This window comes from Corylus avellana, chromosome 1, assembly GCF_965113065.1.
Source record: "Corylus avellana chromosome 1, dhCorAvel1.hap1.2, whole genome shotgun sequence".
Classification (NCBI taxonomy): Eukaryota; Viridiplantae; Streptophyta; class Magnoliopsida; order Fagales; family Betulaceae; genus Corylus; species Corylus avellana.
The window spans coordinates 24,030,674-24,051,041 of NC_142490.1; the positions used below are offsets into that span (position 1 = coordinate 24,030,674).

The 20,368-nt window shown below is 36.7% G+C and overlaps 1 protein-coding gene across 1 annotated transcript; it reads right to left on the reverse strand.

The window, feature by feature from the left end:
• Positions 1-11,023: 11,023 nt before the first annotated feature.
• Positions 11,024-19,140, reverse strand: LOC148588147 (uncharacterized). Its single transcript, XM_088514362.1, has 6 exons — positions 18,775-19,140; positions 12,602-12,635; positions 12,413-12,513; positions 11,990-12,307; positions 11,803-11,932; positions 11,024-11,073 (listed from the first exon to the last, which is right to left on the reverse strand). Exons 1-6 carry the CDS (start codon positions 19,138-19,140, stop codon positions 11,024-11,026), a joined length of 999 nt encoding a protein of 332 aa, XP_088370488.1.
• Between the last annotated feature and the right edge of the window lie 1,228 nt (positions 19,141-20,368).

Below are 20,368 nucleotides of genomic sequence, written 5' to 3' on the forward strand. Positions count from 1 at the left end.
CATTTCACTTGTATGTGTGTGCATGTTTGTAGAAGTGTTTACCCTAAAATGATCTTCTTCCCCGTGAAATATCCATCGAGTGTATGTCAGAGTAAATCCATTCATATACAAATGACCCTTCACCTCGCTAATATGACAATAATATCGATTTGCACAATCACCGCATGGACACTTTATCATATCACGTGAATCAACTGATTTAACTGCCATTCCCATGAATTCTTCCACACCTTTTTGAAATCACTCTGAACATCGAGTACTTTCCCGCATCCAACTCCTATCCATATTGATGTCCCTATTAGAGGTTATTCGTTACGTACATGTACGCACACAAGGGAATTAGAAGATCAGATTCTTAAGAATTAAAAGGATAAAATGGGAGGTCTGTTCTCAAATATTAAGGGAGGGAAAGTTTAAAAGGAGCATGGGTAATGAGAGAATTCTAGAATTGGGTTACTAGTTTAGAACAAATATTCACGAAATGATGCTAGCTCAATGCCATGTTACCTAACAAAATATTCTAAAAGTGGGTTACTAGTTTAGAACAAATTTCTATTTGTAATTTATTTACTAGTTTAGCTCAATGACAGTTTTACATTTTTTAGTATTGTTGTTAGCTTTGATATTTATTATAGAATGTTGTCTTGTTTCAAGTTTACTGTGCTGCTTCCTTATTGAACTTAAATAGAAAAGACAATACAATCATAATCCATACCAACTTTGATAACATAAGTTGATGTGAACTAGAAAATTAATAACATAATCCTAATATAAGAATAAGACTTAATACTAATCTAAAAGTAATAATAAGAGAAGAAGCAAGGTTTAATACAACCACAAGAGAAGAAGAGAGGTTTAATGCAACCACAAGAGAAGAAGGGAGGGATGCAGTAGGAATACAAGTCTTCAGACGATCGCACTACCAGGGGCTTAACTTTAGGATGCAGTGCGATCCATCGCACTACCAAAAACATTTGCCTTGTAGTGAGTGTGATCGACCACACTACTAGGGGCTTCAGTACGTAGTGCGATCAATCACACTACCAGAAAGATTTGCCTTATAGTGAGTGCGATCGATCGCAATATCAGGGGCTTAACTTCAGTATGTAGTGTGATCGATCGCACTACCAGGGGATTCACGAACTTCATCAGCAGTATGCTTAACAACACTTGCCTCTCAAATAACAGGTAGGATAGTTTTCTAGTGATTTTTTTTACAATTAACTTCTGTAAATAATTAAGGGCACATGCACTTGATCATTATCTTTAAGCTTGAAACTCTCATGAGCTAGAAATTAACAAATGTCATCCTCAGCAAAAGTTATACCAGTATTTAGACAGCAGGAAATTAAAGAAAGAGAAAATTACAGTTTACCCCCTTAAAGTTGACAGCGTTTTTCAATTCGAACACCAACGTTTCAATTTTTGCAATCCACTCTCACAAAGTTTCAATTTTTTTCAATTCGACCAATATCATCCCAAAATTCCCATATTGCCCCTACTTTTAATTTTTTTTTTATAAAAAAACAAAAAACAAAAAACAAAAAAAAAAACAAAACAAATTGTGGGTGCAAAAATGGCCAGATGGCCAAAGAGCCACCCCAAATTTTTTTTTTTTTTTTTTATATAAAAAATAAAAAATTAGGGGCAATATTGGAAGTTTTGGATACAATTTGTGAAATTGCAAAAATTTGAAACTTTGAGGGGGTGGATTGTAAAAATTGAAACTTTGGTGTTCGAACTGAAAAATGCTGTCAACTTTGGGGGGTAAAATGTAATTTTTCCTTAAAGAAATGAAGACCAAATGATCTTGACAAGATACATAGAAAGCCGTCCAATAATGAATATACACAGAAATAGGACACAACCATGATATCAAACACAGTAATCAATCAAGTTGCACTGGATTTTCATTTCGGCCTTAGGAAATGAAGCTTTTCATTCACATATTATGGCAGTTAAAAAGATAATCGACGCTCTAATTGCTTATACCTTGATGTGAGCTTCAACAACAGCCACTCCTGGGCGCCGAGTAATACTTAAGACAGGATGAACACTAGGTCCAGACACCTCCTTAAGAATCTCCTGGAAAAAAATTAAGTAAAACATTTTACAAATGATAATCAAATGTAATAAAAACAACAATATATTAACACACCTCCAACCTATTAATATGCTAAGGAGTGAAAAACAAAAACAACCCATAGAATGTAGGTGATTTTAGTGGAAACTATACACTGTCAAGTCAAACACCATTAGAGTAGAACAAAAGCTTAACTTCCATTTGTTATTCTATTCCCACTTCCCTTTCCACTATCTTCTCCAGATTCTACAATATCTATTCTGCAACCTGAAGACACCATATCACACTATATATCCAATTTATCATACATATCTAGAAACGTTCATGGCAAATTATGCATTTCCATCACTTATCAGCATGTACGATCTCAGCCAATGAGCAAAGAATTTGTTTCACTGCTGTTCTTCCAGTTGGTGAATTCAAAAAAAAACTCAGCAATATTCCTATGAGAGCTCTACAATACAATTTTTTTTTAAAAAAAAAATGCAGTTTAAGTTACTTGTGGAAAAGAAAATTGCAATCTTAAGTTGGAGATCAGTTTACGACTATGGGTCACTCACCTGGAGAAAATAGTATCCTCCAGTAGAAAAGATGAACTCAGAAGGTTGTATCTAACCTTCAAAAACTCAATCCACTTAGATTTCCATAATGAACTAACTTTTTCCCCTACTAGTGATGCTATTGCTATTTTAAAGTGAATTTCATTAATTTAGACTCACACCAATATCAAAATGAGAACAGATGTATGAAAAGATTACAACTCACGATAAAGTAGAAGAGTAGGACCTATTGATAACAATGATACTAGATTGGTCATGAGCCTATATATCAAACTTAGTCTTACTTGTGCTATGCTCTTTTAGAAAACAAACACAAAAGTGACATTTAGAGCAGTTCATTTTGTATGTAAAATACAAAATAAGCTTTGAAACAGCCTGAGCACAACTCAAGCCTAAGCTGCATAATTCGGGATTTCAGGACCTGATTAAAGTATCCTAATGCGATAAACAATCCTATGTACATTCATAACGTTCAACCTAAGAAACTCACTTAGTGTGATTATATTTTATCATAACATATTTAAGATTCTCATAGTTTCCATTCCGCATCATTTAGCAGTCTCTAATAATTATGAAGACTATGACCTCTATTTGCATGTCAGCTAAGATGCTTACTTTGTCATACAAAGATCTGGCCTCGATATACAGGAGAGCGTAATTTCTTGGTTGTGAGGCTCCAACCTCAAGGCAAATTTAGCAAGTGAATATATACACAAGGTGTAAGGGCCCTAAGCAAACCGATGCAATGACTTAGGCATGGAGAACAAACAGGTAATAAATAGCAGCATTAGATAGATAATAAACATGAATCCAAACACTAAGGTTAATTTAACATCATTAGATAGATATTAAACATCGATCCAAATTTTTACTTATCAAAAAAAAAATGGATATAGGATCATCCCACAAATTTTTCAGACTCCATGAATATTAGGAAGTACACATTATACGACTCATATACTTTTTTCTGTTTTGCATATATTATTAATGAAACGATGTTCCCCAGGCTTACAACTAAAAAAAAAAAATGTCTTTTTGTTGTTCTGTCTCTCCAAGTCTCTCTCTGTCTTTTTTTTTTTTCTTCTTCTTCTTTTTTTTTTTTTTTTTTAATGAGTAACTACTTTCTTTCTTAACAACCAAAAACAAGCTGAAACACAAAACCAACCTCCAGATATTACAAACCAGTCTCAAAAGGAGAAACCACAACCAACAAAAGCCAACCAAAAACATCTCAGGAAACAAGACGCAACTCAGCAGCAAAAGATACAACAATTTACAGATATTTCAGAAAATAAAAAAATTCTTCTGAAACCTAAACTACCCCAGAAGTAGAGAGTTAAAAAAAAAAAAAAAAAAAAAGACCGAAATCAATTTGACTGATTCATACAAAAAAATAGAAACTGAGTTCTTTGCTTTAACAAAGTAATAGCAACTGAGTACCCATTACAATTCTTTTTTTTTTTTTTTCAAAATTGTTCCTAGAAATTTAGAAGAATTTAGGGGTCCACGACAGTTTTTTTATGAAACCAATCAGTTCTGTAGGGAAAAAAATAGAAAGAGAAGAAGAGAGAAATTACCCATTTTTTAATTTCTTCAAATCACAATTCATGGATACTATTTGAGTGATTGAGAGGCATTTAAGGTTTTCAAGGGTTTAGGAGAAACTCATACCGGAGAGAGCTACAGGAGAGCGTTAAGTGCGTCGGAGTGAGAGCTGGCAGAGAGAGAGAGGTGCACCGGAAAGAGAGCTGCCGGAGAGAGAGAAACTTGCGCCGGAGTGACTGAGAGAGAGAGAGATCAAGAGAGAGAGTGAGAGTGAGAGTGAGAGACGATTGATGAGCTGCTAGCGGGAGGTCGTGGGATTTGGTGAAAAAATGGGTTCCGAAAATTTTAGAACCCGCACCAGTTCACCGCCATCTATTAATAGATGGTGGTAAACTATTTTGTGCAACTCAATTAGTGGCGACTTGGGGTATTTTTAAAAGAAATAAATAACTGAGAAAAAAAAAAAAAAAAAAAAAAAAACCCTCCAGACTACGAGCTGTTTGCAATATAGTCCTCAAATGTTCAAAATGGACTAAAGTAGCTTGTCAAACTACCAAATTGTACCAAAAAGGCTACTTATTTTCTTATATTCCTATAATACCCATATTCTTTTAACAAAGTAAAATCAAATGTACGGTTCTTTAGATATTTTTTTTTTTAAAAAAAAAAAAACAGTTTATTCCTTGAAGTCAATTTTTGTACCTTTGATTTTACTTTAATACGATATGAAGCAATTTGTAATTTAGGCCAACTACAAAGACTAATTATTTATTATTTATTCCAAAAAATATTTTCTTTTTTTGTTTGTGTTTTTATTCGTCCATTGGTTTTCTTGTATTTTTTGAAAATTGTCATATCTTTGATTTTACTTTAATAAAATATGAAGCAATTTGTAATTTATGCCAACTACAGTGACTAATTATTTACTATTTATTCCAAAAAAAAACATTTTCTTTTTTTGTTTTTATTCGCCCATTGGTTTTCTTGTATTTTTTTAAAATTGTTTCGTTTTTTTTTTCAATTATTTTATTATTTATCTGTTAAAATAATAGGGGTATTATAGGAATATTAAAAATAAGTGGCATTTTTATACAATTTGGTTGTTTGGGAGGGTACTTTAGTAACTTTTGAACATTGGGGGGTTATACTGCAAACGACTGGTACTTTGGGTGGCTTTTTTATATTTTTCCCAAAAAAAATTATACTTCCAATTTTTTAATTTTAATTTATTTATTTTTAATTTTTCTCTCATAATATGTTTTTATTATTATATTATTAACTAAAAATTTCCGTTTAATAAATTTTTATGATAAAGATCATTAAGTTGATATTTATCTTATAATTAATTATAAAATAATACAAAATCCAAAGATAATATAAGATCAATATAACTAAGGCACTAAGATAATATAAAAAGCTAACAGTTCAATTGAATGTTCGATTGAACCTTCAATTGTATCCAATTTGATCTATCAATTGATCATACAACAGTCAATCGAACTAATTCATTAGGATCGATCGGATGTTTGATCGAACATTTAATCCTATCATGATCCATCGAACTAATTCAGTAGGATCGATTGGACATTTGATTCTATCACGATCAATCGAACTAATTTATTATGATCGATCAGATGTTTGATCAAACGATTGATCCTATCGCGATCAATCGATCTAATTCATTAGGATCGATCGGATGTTTGATTGATCATTTAATCATATCACGATCAATCGAACTAATTCATTATGATCGATCGGATGTTTGATCGAACATTTGATCCCATTACGATCGATCAGACTAATATGTAATAGTATCGATCGGAATTGATTTTATCAGATGTTTGATTGAACCTTCAATCATGTCAAGTTTTATTGATTGTATCCTGATCAATTTAAGTAATGCACTAATATAATATAAAATGCTTAGAGTTCAATTCAATGTTCGATCGAACATTTAATTTGTTTGAATTTTGTTCGATCATTTGATCTTATCACGATCGATCGAACGAATGCACCAGGTAGGACCAATCGGATGTCTGATCAAATATTCAATTTCAATTGTTTCAATCATTTGATCTTATCACGATCAATCGAACTAATTCATTATGATTGATCGGATATTCGATCAAACCTTCAATTTCAATTATTTCAAGTTTAATCGATCATTTGATCCTATCATGATCGATTGAACAAATGTACTATGATCAAACAGATGTTTGAACGAACCTTTAATTTCAATTGTTTCAATTTTGATTGTCACTTGATCCTATCGCGATCAATCAAACTAATTCACTAGGATCGATTAGAGTAGATCGATACTACGATTTTATCACAATTGATTCGACTAATTCATGCACGGCGATTGATCGCACATTCAATCAATCTTTCAATGTCTCAAGTTCAATTGATTATTTGATCCTAACACGATATATGAGACTAATGTACTATGATCGATTGGACGATTGGTCAAACCTACAATTGTATAAAGTTCGCTTGATCATTTGATTGTATCACTATTGAAGTTGTTGTACATTATGCAATAAAAATTAAAAAATATATATATATATTACATTCTGTTTCTACGATCGATCGCAAGAAGTATGCGATCGAATGCACCTTGGGTGCGCTCGAGCGCACATCACCCACACCACGTACACCCTTGGCCGAATGCGATCGATCTCACCATGTGTGCGATCGAGCGCACTCGGACAGCACACCACGTGACCTATTTTAGGTCACTTTCCCCCACACCCCACATATTTTTCTTCCCTGCGCCGTACACTTCTCCAAGCACCCACCTCCGGCGCACCCTGACTCCCTCCACTCCTTCACCGTTTTTCACCACCTCTAGCACATAGCCACCACACGATTCTCTTGTCCGACAATCATACCACCAACTTTTCACCACCTCTACTTTACTCCCAGTTTCCCATTCCCATCAACACCCCAACGCCAATCACTTTCCCAACCTTTTTTTTTTCTTCTCATATTTCTGCAATTGTGTGTGTTCATCCACCCACATTGCTTTCTTGTGGTTGGATTTTGGTGTTTTTGCAGGGGGTTTTGAGCGGAGTTGCTTTGTTTTGCAATTTTGGCTATCTCTAGTGCACACCAGGTGTTCGACAAAAGTCCCCAATCAAGCTCATCATGCCAAGAACTTGAGCTTCGTCCTCCCAAGGGTCCGATACCCAAGCCATTTCTCCCCCGCCCACTTTTGAGGAGCGGGAGCTGCTATTTGAGACCACCTTCGCCATTCGTGAAGACTTTCAAAATCTTGAGGCGACTCAATGGGCAGTCGCCGAGTTCAAGCGATGGGGGCTCAAGAAGCTTTTCAAACCGGTCACCCCCACTGCTTACAGAAAATTGGTGATCGAGTTTTATGCCCACCTGTCTCATGACTGCAACAGGCTGGCTGCCCTCTCTTCCAAAGTCCAAGGCAAAGCTATTAACGTAACACAGGCCGACATTGTTACTGCCCTTCAATGCAATGATGAGCACCCTCCAGAGGCCGCACAACTTGCTGAGCAATAGCCCAGATTCTACATGGCGGAAATAATTGAGGACATGTGTGAAGGGTTATATGCCGATGCCCAACATAATGCCGGTAGCCGATCCAAGCTACCTCAACGGCTTTGGTTTGTGGACTCCATATTACACCGTAATGCTTGTCCCTTAGGGCACAAAACTCAGAGGCGGGATCAATTTCTTCAAACACTCTACGCCTTCCATAAAGATGCTTGGTACTCCATTCCAGACATAATTTGGAACCAAATTCACAAATTTTGGAATGGGGTGCACGTTGGAGGAGCGGAGTCCACACATTCATGGGGGTTGCCTTTCCCATACTTAATCTCCTACATCCTCCAGAAGAAAGGCATCAAGGGTACCGCAGTTGATGAGCCAGTCACTACTACTCCCATATTTGGCATTCGCCAATGGAACAAGAGCTGCTCCCACATGCCTCGGGTACCTCCAGCACCAACAGCTGGTGCAGAAGAGAATGAGGCCGAGTCGATGGTCGAAGATGAACCTGTAGTTGGGCCAGAGGCGGCTGAGGAGGAGGCCCCGGCAATTTTTTATGAAGCACAAAACTGCTCAGTTAGTGAAGAAATAGCGGGCCTTCGAAGAGAGTTGCTGGCCAAAGAAAGGAGGCTCAGGAAAAAAAAGAATTGATGGACAAATGCCTAGACGCCTTAGAAGAATTGATGCAGTCCATTCTCAGCCGGTTGCCACCACCATCTGCAGGAGCATCTTCTTTTGGACAACAGTGAGCAGGGACCACCATCTGGCTGAAGACGTTAAACTTAGTGCTCATGGGAGGCACCCCATAGTTTAGCCTTTTTATTTTGTTTAGTATGTTTTAAGTTAATCTTTTTATTTATGTTTTAAGTTAACTTTTCAAATTAGAATTTTTCCTTTTTTTAAAAAAAAAAAAAAATACATACATATATATATATATTGAAACAACTGTATATATGGAATAAGTAAAAGGGAGAGCTTTTATTTTACGGTTAAAATTTTATTTTGTTATATTTAACGGTGCATATTGTGTCACTTTATTTGAAAATTTTAAATAATGTAGTGATATATACACAAGAGAATGTGTAAAATTTGATTTAGAGTACTATACAATGAATCCTGATTTAACCGGTCACCTTGTTCAAGAAAATCCATAAAAGAAGATTATTGGGAATAGTTATTAATCCAAAGACTTCGGTGTAGCGTGAATGAAAATGCACGTTAACACTTTCAACTTTTTCGCCATATTTAATTTCCTCCATCATATATATATCTATATGCGCGAAAGTCAATAACCAAAAAAAGATGATCAAAATAAAGGAGATTTGCTCAAATACAAAAAATATCTTGTAATTAAAGGTAGTTAACGTCAATATTAATCAACATTGTAATGCTGTCAATGATGGGGAAATATTTGAAGTCCCCAGTTTTCCAATTTCAAACTAAATTATTATATACGAAGACTACTCTAAGTTTCATTTTTGTCGAGATAAATAGTACCTCCATTACAAACAAATTGTTGTTTAAGAAAAGTTATCTGATACCATAATAATAAATTATTAATTATTTTGAAAGTTTAAATTAATAAAAAAAAATTATTTATTTTGGAGCTTAATCATTGTTTTTTAACCAAACATAGCGAATCTAACCACGCAAAAACCACTTAATTTATACAAACAATATACTGTTTAATTATATACTTTTACACGAGAATTCCAGCAATTTTTTCTGAAGGCAAGCCAAACTCCATTGTTTTTAATTTTTGTACCTCATCTTAAGCGTCCACTAAAGTGATGTTAATACTTAAGTGGACGCTAATAATAGGTTTTCAGCGTCCACTTTTAGTGGACACTATTGGGCATCAATTTTTTTTTTTTTTTTTTTTTTTTTTTTTTTAACTTTTCTACCTAATCTTTAGCGTCCACTTTGAAAGTGGACGCTAATAATGGGTCTTCAGCGTCCCTTTTTAGTAGACGCTATTGGGCATCAATTTTATTATTTTATTTTATTTTTTATTTTTGTACCTAATCTTTAGCGTCCACTAAAGTGGACCCTAATACTTAAGTATTAGCGTCCACTTTGAAAGTGAACGCTAATAATTGGTCTTCAGCATCCACTTTTAGTGGACACTATTGGTCATCAATTTTATTTTTTTTATTTATTTTTTATTTTGGTACCTAATCTTTAGCGTCCACTAAAGTGGACCCTAATACTTAAGTATTAGCATCCACTTTGAAAGTGAACGCTATTGGGCATCAATTTTATTTTATTTTATTTTTCTACCTAATCTTTAGTGTCCACTTTAAGAGTGGACGCTAATAATTAAAGTAGACGCTATTGGGCATCAATTTTTTTTTTCTACCTAATCTTTAGTGGACGCTATTGATCTTTTATTTGATTTATTTTTTATTTTTTGCTAGCTTTTAGCGTCCACTTATTGGTCCAATTGTCGACGCTAAAAATTGTTTTTCGGCCGCTTATATTTTTCCCGCCTCTTGAATAATTCCCGTGTGTATATTAGGGTCAAGTTATTAGCGTCCACTGTAAAGTGGACGCTAATATTTATCTTTTCGATCGGCTACACTACAAAAAACTAATTATTTTTTGACTCACGATTTCTGACATGTCAGGTGGCCTGACACGTCAAAAACCCCTCCTGATGCGTCGTTTTGACGTGTTTCAGGCGTTGCAAATGTGGGTGTACGTGTCAATTTTTGACACGTCAGAAATTCGTGACGTGTTAATCCAACACGTTAGAAGTTTCTAACATGTTGGATTTAACACGTCAAAAAAAATTTCTGACGTGCCATTTTCTGACATGTCAGAAATATTTTGATGTTTTTCTGACATGTCTAGGCTAACACGTCAGAAAATTTTTTGACGTGTCTATGTTGACACTTCAGAAATTTTGGTTATTTTTGACAATTTTTTTTTTCCTCCCCCCTATATATTTTTTGAATTTTTTCAGGACTATACCCGAATTTTGGATTACAATTAACCTGATATACAATTTATCCATTGATCCATGCAATATACAATTTTTCCATCAATCACAAGTCATATCCTACAATTTTTCCATCAAATAACAAAAGTCATATCCATTAACATCAATCACAAACTATCCACCAAAACTAACTTCAAGACACACAAAATGGCATATATATATATATATATATACCAAGTGTGAAAGGCCAACCACAAATAACATAATATACACCAATTTAATTATCTATGTTATCATCAATAAAACTATCACAAATACAATTACATCAACGAAGTAACTTATATATAAGTTTGTGAATAGGCAACTAGGCGTTCAATGTTGATCATTGACATCGAATCCATCCTCTCCACGATGTCCATTATCTGCAAATGATAAAACAAACAATCACCAAACAATATTCACCGATAAAACAATCACCAAACAATTAAAATTCATTAGCTGCAAATGATAATACAAACAATCATTGAGCAACGTCACGATGTGAAGTGAAAGAAAAATGCCCAAATATTCACCCAACTCAGTTGTTGATTCTTCCACAGTAAATGATATAACAAAAAGGTAAACGTTGAAGTTAGCAGAAAATTAATATAAAAAAGAAAAAAAAATTAAGATTGACCAATACATATATATATTATATGCATGTAGCATTTTGATAATCTTCCCGCAATATTTTAATTTGTTGAGGAGATTAACACATAGGAGTTTATATATATATATATATATATATATTCAAATCATGTTATATTAACTACTTAAAATTATGATATTCATCTAGTGTAGATTTGATCGTTTCATACTCTGACACAATCACATACACCAGATTCTTAATATTCTACAAGGACCATAGTGGTCCATCTAATAATACCAATAAACACTTCAAATGCAAAGCTCTAACCCACATCCACCACCAAACCAACCATGATATATAAACCAAATTCAATAGGATTTACAACATCATTAATTGATGAGAATGACTACAACATATCCAAACTCTAAATTTAGAAGTTCACACACACACACACACACACACACATATATATATATATATGGACAGTTCTGTTTCCTAAATTGACCATTAAAAATGTAATTACCTGATCTACTGTCGACCGACGATTGCACCATCGCAAAGGGTGGGGATGCTCTATCTGGTGCGGTGTTAAACCGCATCATTTCCTCGAGCTGGCATAAACGGGCGTCAAACACTGCCTGACGTTCAGCCTCCTGTTGAGCTATCCGTGCATTGTTTTCAGCCATCTGCTCCGCCACTTGCTGAGCTACCCGCGCATTGTTCTCGGCCAACAAGGCATCTATCTGTTCCTTATGCTTTGCCCTCTCAGCCTCAAGCAGCTCAAGTGTTTCTTGTGATATCCTGGAGTGCCTAGCGTTTTCTGACCATGCCTGTGACGGTGTATAATATAAGTGTATGTTCCCCCGCACAGACAGAATATTTGGTCCAACCATCCGAACCCTACCGGCATACTCAGGCTTATTTCCAAGTGCCTGTGGGAATGCGTCGTTTGGCGCCCACTTGACCGTTCCCTCTGTGATGCTAGACGATGTTGCAGGGTCTGTGGGTATAAGCTCCTTCATCCTTTCCTGTATGTCACATTAATTATTGAGTCAGTGGGTCATACAACTGTTAATCGCAAATAATTTATCAAATATATAAGCAAAACAACATATGAAAGGTGAGTAGCATACACATCTCTCCTTCACTATATCGTTCGGATATGTACCATCCTCCTTCGTGTGTGTGGTGATATAATTTTGTGCACGAGTAGGATGACTGCCCGAACGTATGGCTTGCCGATAAAATAGGACATACAGATATTTTTAAATATTTCAAATGATAACATGTTTACATCTATAAGTATAGGGTAAATTACACACTTACCTCCTCATGTGTCACCCTGGCATAGCTCTTCGATCCGGTGCAATGTGGCGTATCATTTAATGCTCGCATTCTCTTCATTTTCGCCGTATAATCCTACACAGTTAACACTTTAATATGTTAATGCTAACACAATTACAATTAATGACACTACACAAAACAAAGATTTTAACTCATGACCTACCCTATTCTCCTGGGTAAACCATCTCTCCAATAAGATCTCCAAGTCGACGGCATTGTACGCGACGAGCGTCTCTCCATCCACTCTTGCCCGCATAGTAGCTAGAGTATCTTCCTCTGTAATGGCACAAATTTTTTTAAGCTCGTGCCTCCAAGTCCGCAACTTTTTGCCCATATCCTGAAATGCGTCATTCTTGACGGCATTCAAGTTGCACTCGGGTGGGACGAAAAAATATGCCTGCACAAGTTCAAAATTGATAAATTAAAAAAACCTTAAATATATATATATATATATATATATATATATATATATATATATATATATATATATATATATATATATATAAACACACATATATATGTGCAACTTAGAGCGTATATATACATATATACATTAAGAGTGTTTGACATAATATGCAATACATACCATCAAGGCGTCCCAAATATCCTCCTTGGTACGCTACGGTACCTTCGTCCAATCGTCCGGTATTCGGACATAATTCCCATTTGCCGGCGGGGACTCCCGGCCGCCTGTGCGAGTCAAGAATGGTAAACACCTCAATAATGGTGTTTCCATTCGAATCAGTGCCGAACAAATTAAAAATTATCAATGTAAGTTATTTTGAATTAAATAGTAACTAACAAGTAAATTAAGACATATATACATAACATTCGAGCATATACACTTACTTATGATCCAGACTTGGCGATGGCCTAAATGGTCATCGGGAGTAGGGTCGGTGGGCTATGAGTCATCCGTGGCTCATGTCCCACCAAGCATGTCTTCCTGGGCCTGTGTCTCACTGTCCTCGGGACCTGCTTTGTATTTTTTAAGAATGTTTAGAATTGTATGAAGTTGTAATTGTAGTTAAATATAATTGATAGCGTACCAAATTCATTAGAAACTTTCAATACTTTCAATCTTTAAAAAAACTTTCGGCCGTACCTGCGCTATGCTGGCTATATAGCCGCTCGACATCGCCCTGAGGACCTTGTCCTAACTCGCTATACGGATACGAGTCAGGCCGATACCCCATCAGGGCCATGCCTGCCCGATCATATGTAGCATGGACAGGGATCTCCTCTTCCATAACATCTGGAAGTACTGGTTGATATCTTGTCTGCATCCCCAAAAGCTTAGCAACGTCTTGTTGCTCACTGTCATCAAGGTGGCCTGACGAAGACGCATGCGACATAGATTGCCGCACTAAGGACGAGCCCCTGTGTGCTCGTCTTCCCCCTATTATTCATGGTACCCTGTGAAAAACACCACAAACCCAATTAAGGGAAAAATATAAAAAAGCCCCCCAAACTACCAGCCGTTTTCGATTTAGCCCCCTAATGTTCCAAAAGTGATAAAGTAGCCCCCTAAACTACCAAACTATTGCATTTTGGCCACTCCGTTAGTCAAAACCGTTAGTTTGGACGGAAACTGCAAAACGACGTCGTTTGTTACAGGTAAGTTACTACAATGCCCTTTTGGGAAAAATATAAAAAAGCCCCCCAAACTACCAGCCGTTTTCATTTTAGCCCCCTAATATTCAGAAAGTGATAAAGTAGACCCCAAACTACCAAACAATTGCAATTTGGCCACTCCGTTATTCATTACCGTCAAATATGATGAAAAATTTAAAACTACATCGTTTTGGCAATGGTAAGTTACCAAAATGCCATTTTTGGAAAAAAAAATATCATATTAAAACAAGCAAGCAAAACGGCGCCATTTTGCTTGAAATTAGGGTTTCCTTACACTTACCAAAATGATGCCACTTTGGTAAGTGTTAGGAATTAAAAGAAAAAACCCTAGACCCCACGCAGGTGACCCACGAAAAAACCCCCAACCCCAGTTTATCTTTCTCCCCAAAACCGCCGGCCACCACGTCGTCTATCTCCGACAGCCTGTAAATCTTACCCATAACTCAATCTTTTTATTGTATTTCATGGTATAGCTATCAGATCGGTGTTGTTTATCTACGAACGTGATTTTTTTGTTTGATTTCTACAATGGGTAAGAATTTTTCGGTGGCGCTTCGTAGCTAGTGGATGGTGTGGCCGGCGGTGATGGATGGTGGTGGCAGGGGCAGTCGTTTTGAGAGAAAGAGAGAGAGGGGCGTTGCGTTTTTTTCACTTGAGGGAGAAGGTTGCCGGAGATAGAACGATGTGGTGGTCGGCGGTTTGGGGGAGAGAGATAAACTGGGGTTGGGGGTTTTTTCTGCGTGGTGTCTAAGGTTTTTTCTTTTTATTCCTAACACTTATCAAAACGGCGCCGTTTTGGTAAGTGTAAGGAAACCCTAATTTCAAGCAAAACGACGCCATTTAGCGTGCTTGTTTTAATATGATTTTTTTTTCTAAAAGGGCATTTTAGTAACTTACCATTGTCAAAACGACGTAGTTTTGAATTTTCCATCATATTTGACAGTAATGACTAACGGAGTAGCCAAATTGCAACTGTTTGGTAGTTAGGGGGCTACTTTATCACTTTCTGAACATTAGGGGGGCTAAAATGAAAACGGCTGGTAGTTTGGGGGGCTTTTTTATATTTTTCTCAAAAGGGCATTGTAGTAACTTACCCGTAACAAACGACGTCGTTTTGCAGTTTTCGTCCAAATTGACGGTTTTGACTAACGGAGTGGCCAAAATGCAATAATTTGGTAGTTTGGGGGGCTACTTTATCACTTTTGGAACATTAGGGGGCTAAATCGAAAACGGCTGGTAGTTTGTGGGGCTTTTTTATATTTTTCCCCCCAATTAATTTCGTATACAATATATCAAATATTTACTACCTTACGTATGCATGACTTACATATTAAAAATAAGATATATATCAGATTTTACTCAATGCACAGCTTAATTAAGTGTATTGATGTAATGTGCATGTAGTGAACAACTTCCAATCAAAACATAAATATAAAACATTATATATATATATTCAACTTTTATTCAATCACATACGCTTCGGTAGGATCTAAGTCGTGTCTGACGTATTCGAAATGATCCTACAGATCGTGATCCACATTTCTGGTCAATAGGAGCGGCTCACACTCGTGGTAATTGACACGTGAATCTTGATGCCCTTCACCCTGACCAACGTCGTATATGTTTCTAGGTTTGGTCCCTACTACGCAAGGCCAATCTGGGCACCTATCATCTTGTACGTAAAATACTTGGCCAACTTGTGAAGTTAGCACATACGGCTCATCAGTAACCATCTCTCCCGTGTGAACAAGATTTTTGAAGTTGACAAGTATTATGCCATACTCATCCACCTTGTACCCCTTGTCCCTCGTGTTGTCTGCCCAATCACACCTGAACATAACTTACTTAGTCATATCGTAGTACTCAATCTCAAGTACTTTCATTAACTTCCCGTAGTACATTTCACCATCAAGAGTCGGCACACACACCCCGCTGTTCTGAGTCCTCTTTCTGGCATCAGATGCAATAGTGCAAAATAGCTTGCCGTTAACCACATATCTATTGTATCTCACTGCTGCCTCCCTCGGCCCTCTACAATGCATTACCAATTTCTCACCAAGTTCCTTGCTGGATCGATCGTCCAATCAATCGACCTGTGAATATATTACGTACAATGGAAACGCACGGTTAGTTAATTTAGTTGATTTCAAAAACAGCATGCAAATATACTCTAACAATTGCTTTTGTTAAACATCATATCATTCTTACGTAGTCACGGTACCACTCGCAGAACAACTCATAATGTTGGGTTTCCAATTGATCCTCTATTGTTCGTCCCCTATTGCATGATCGCCTAAACGTATCCATGTGCATCCTACAATTCGAAATTATATTAATTATAATTCAATACGAGCATTATTACAAGTTCATTGATCATACAATGTGCCAGCGAAGGATCTCGACTTATGTCCGCAATTGAAGGAACTCGTCCAAGTTGAACATAATATACCGGTGAATCTGTGTCATTGTGATTCGGTCGAGTTAAACTCGTGTTCCTTGTCCCTTTGAACCATCCGAATTTCTTTGTATCCTATTGTGAAAGGTTGGTGTGTTCTCTAAATATCTCGAACAAAACGTCTCCAACTCAGTTGCTATGTAGCCCTCCGCAATGCAGCCCTCCACTTGCACATTAGATTTGAATACTCCAAGGCTCCTAAATATGCACCAATACAATCAATCAGTTTAGTTAGTACTTGTCATGTATTGGAGTGAAACTAAAATATGCAAGAATATCCGTAAACAAATTTTACCTCTCTGCCGGATACATCCATCTATAGTGTACTGGTCCACCGAGTCGGCATTCACGGATAAGATGCACGACCACATGAACCATGGTAATAAAAAAGCTGGGGGGAAAAACCTGTTCCATCTTGCACAACGTGATACAGACGTCACCCTGTAGTTGGTCAATATCCTCTTGTGTCAATGTTATTGAATATAGGCCCCTGAAAAATGTGGACATCTCAACAAGAGGTCTAACCACGTTGCTTGGAAGTGATCCATGCAATGCAATAGGTAGAAGCTGCTGCATCAGTACGTGACTGCAATGACTCTTTAACCCCGATATAGTACGGTCCTTAAGTCATATACAAATGCTCGAGGCATATCCATCGGGCACCCTTACATTTCGTAGCACTTTCAAAAAATGCGTTTTATCATCCTTGGACATCGTGTGGGTAGCTTGTTGCATATAGGTCTTACCATCCTGCGAGTTAGAAAATGAATGAAGTGTACGTCTCAAACCCATTTCTTGCAAATCTAAGCGGACAGCGAGGTTGTCCTTCGTTTTTCCTGGAATGTCCAGTATTGTACCAAATATGTTGTCCATCAGGTTTTTCTCTATGTGCATAACATCAAGATTGTGCCGCAATAAATTATCTTTCCAATACGGCAACCTAAAGAAAATACTTTTCTTCTTCCACACTACATTAGAAGTATTCGTCTTCTGCTTCTTTCCTTTTTCTTTCTTAGCCTGCCTTGCCTGACCAGCGTTCTCATCCCCAAACACCATCCCTTCTAATTGGCTCATGATTTCATCTCCACTTGGCACATCAGGGGCACATTCTAGTTCGACGTTGGTGACAAATGTTCTTTTGTTCCGCCTCCACGAATGATCCATGGGCAAGTATCGCCTGTGCCCCATATAACACCATTTATGGTCATGTTTTAACCATTTCGACCTTGTCGAGTCCATACAGCAAGGACTTGCTTTCTCATCCTTGGTAGACCATCCAGATAAATTTGCGTATGTTGGGAAGTCATTAATTGTCCACATCAACTACGCTCGCATAACAAAATTATTTTTCTTTGAGACGTCATATATGCGTACGCCTACATTCCATAGTTCTTGTAACTCCTCAATTAAGGGTTGAAGGTAGACATCTATATCCATTCCAGGTGAACTTGGGCCCGGGATAATCAATGATAGTATGAAAGATGTCTGTCTCATGCACATCCAAGGAGGCAAGTTGTAGGGCACAAGCATGACAGGCCAAGTGCTGTGAGATGTGCTCATGCTTCCAAATGGATTCAATCCATCTGAGGTTAATCCGAGCCTTACATTCCTGCTGTCCGCTGAAAACTCGAGATGCAAATTGTCGAATGACTTCCATGCTTCGCCGTTGGCTGGATGCCTCAATACGCCATCCTTAGTGCGGCCTTCTGCATGCCACTTCATAAAGCGTACAGTATGTTCTGACATAAACAACCTCTGTAGTCGTGGTATGAGTGGAAACCACCGCAACACCTTCACCGGACGTTTCTTGCCCGACGATATGGGTTGATCATCCTCATCTAAGTTGTTTGCATCCATCCATTTAGATTTTCCACATACGGTACATGAATCCAACTCTTTATTGCCCTTCCAAAATAGCATATTACGGCACGCCAGAATCTTCTCATATCCAAGTCCCATGTCTCATAAAAACTTGTTCACCTCATATGTATTAACTGGCAGAGTTTCATTATTCTCGGGCAGCAACTGATTGATGAACTCTAGGAAAGCCGAGAAAATCGAGTTACTAAGTCCACCAACGCACTTCAAGTTGTACAGGTGAACAGTCGCACTTAGTTTGCTATGTTTTGTCCCAGTATGAAGTGGTTTCTCCGCCTTTTTAAGAAGGTCGTAATGCTTTAGTGCGTCACCTTCAACGGCTTCTTCGTTAACAATTTCTTCACCCCCTTGCACCATGACCTGAGGCTCACAATTGTCTTCCCTGACTACTTCATGCATGCCGAATAAATCACGTAACATTTCGTGCATGTCTCCACCCTGATTTGCGTTTGCACCCGCATCTGAGGCCGGGCGATTGGAATTAGACCCGGTATCAGGACCCTGTACATGCTTCTCACCGTGATAGTACCAAAGTATGTATTCTGACATCATTTCTTTTCCCCCTGTCAAGTGGTCGAATACGAAACCTGGCGGGTGGCGCCAGTTATTTCGACAAACCTTATAAGGGCAATAGATGAATCCATCAGGGGTTCTACAGTTACTAACTGCAAACTGTACAAACAATCTACACCCGTCTCTGTATTCCCTCGTACCCCTAGACTTTGTCATCCAACTCTTGTCCATTTTTCTCTACGTACAGAAATTAGAAATAAATATATAAGACTTAAAAAATGTATACCTAATTTCAAGCACATGCATATATATAAACATAAACCTAAATATTTGAATTAGGAACAACATAAAAAATATAAACCTATATATTCTCATATAGGTTTAAATTGTTTATGTCCAAATATATATACATATTCATGCGTATCTACATTCATCCGTACCAAAGGGTGTATTTATAACACTTATCTATTATAATTAATCTACAAAAAGCAATAAAAAAAAAAAGACTCGATCCAAATTTAAGCATTTTGTTTGGCGGAGACCCTAAACAAATTAATTATAGCTAGGTTATTTTATAAGGTTGTTCTATTACATCTACCGAGCTAGGTTCATTATGAGGACCCTAAATGCAATAAATCTAGCTTAAATGTCGTTAAACTTTGGCATTAGTAGGTGATGACATGCATGGGTCATACAACTCTTTTAGTAGGTTAATTTGAACCATGCACGTTAAATTAATGTTATATATCCTTTTGCATGGTTTTGCTATATATATATATGCTATCCAAATTAAAGCATGCGCGTTTTTTTGTTATGCATGGCTAACAGTCAGAAATTAATTCTCTTATATTTTTGAATGTTGAAATGGGGTACGGTGTTATAAAGGGGAAGTAAAGTGTTTGTTTTGTACAAATTAATTTTATTGAATGTTAATTGGGACGGATCATATATATTGTACAATATTAAACCTGGTAATGTTGGGATCATATATATTATATATTATTTATAACTATAATATATATATATATATATATTATAGTTCCTGACGTGTAAAACTTTGACACGTCAATAATTGTTGACGTGTCAATTTGACATGTCAATAATTACTGACGTGTCAGAGTTTGACACGTCAGAAACTATTGACGTGTTAAATTGCCACGTCTATAAATTCCTAACGTGTCAATATAACAAGTCAATATTTACTAACGTGTCAAACTCTGACAGTAAATTTGAATTCAATTTAAATTAAAAACATTTTATTTAA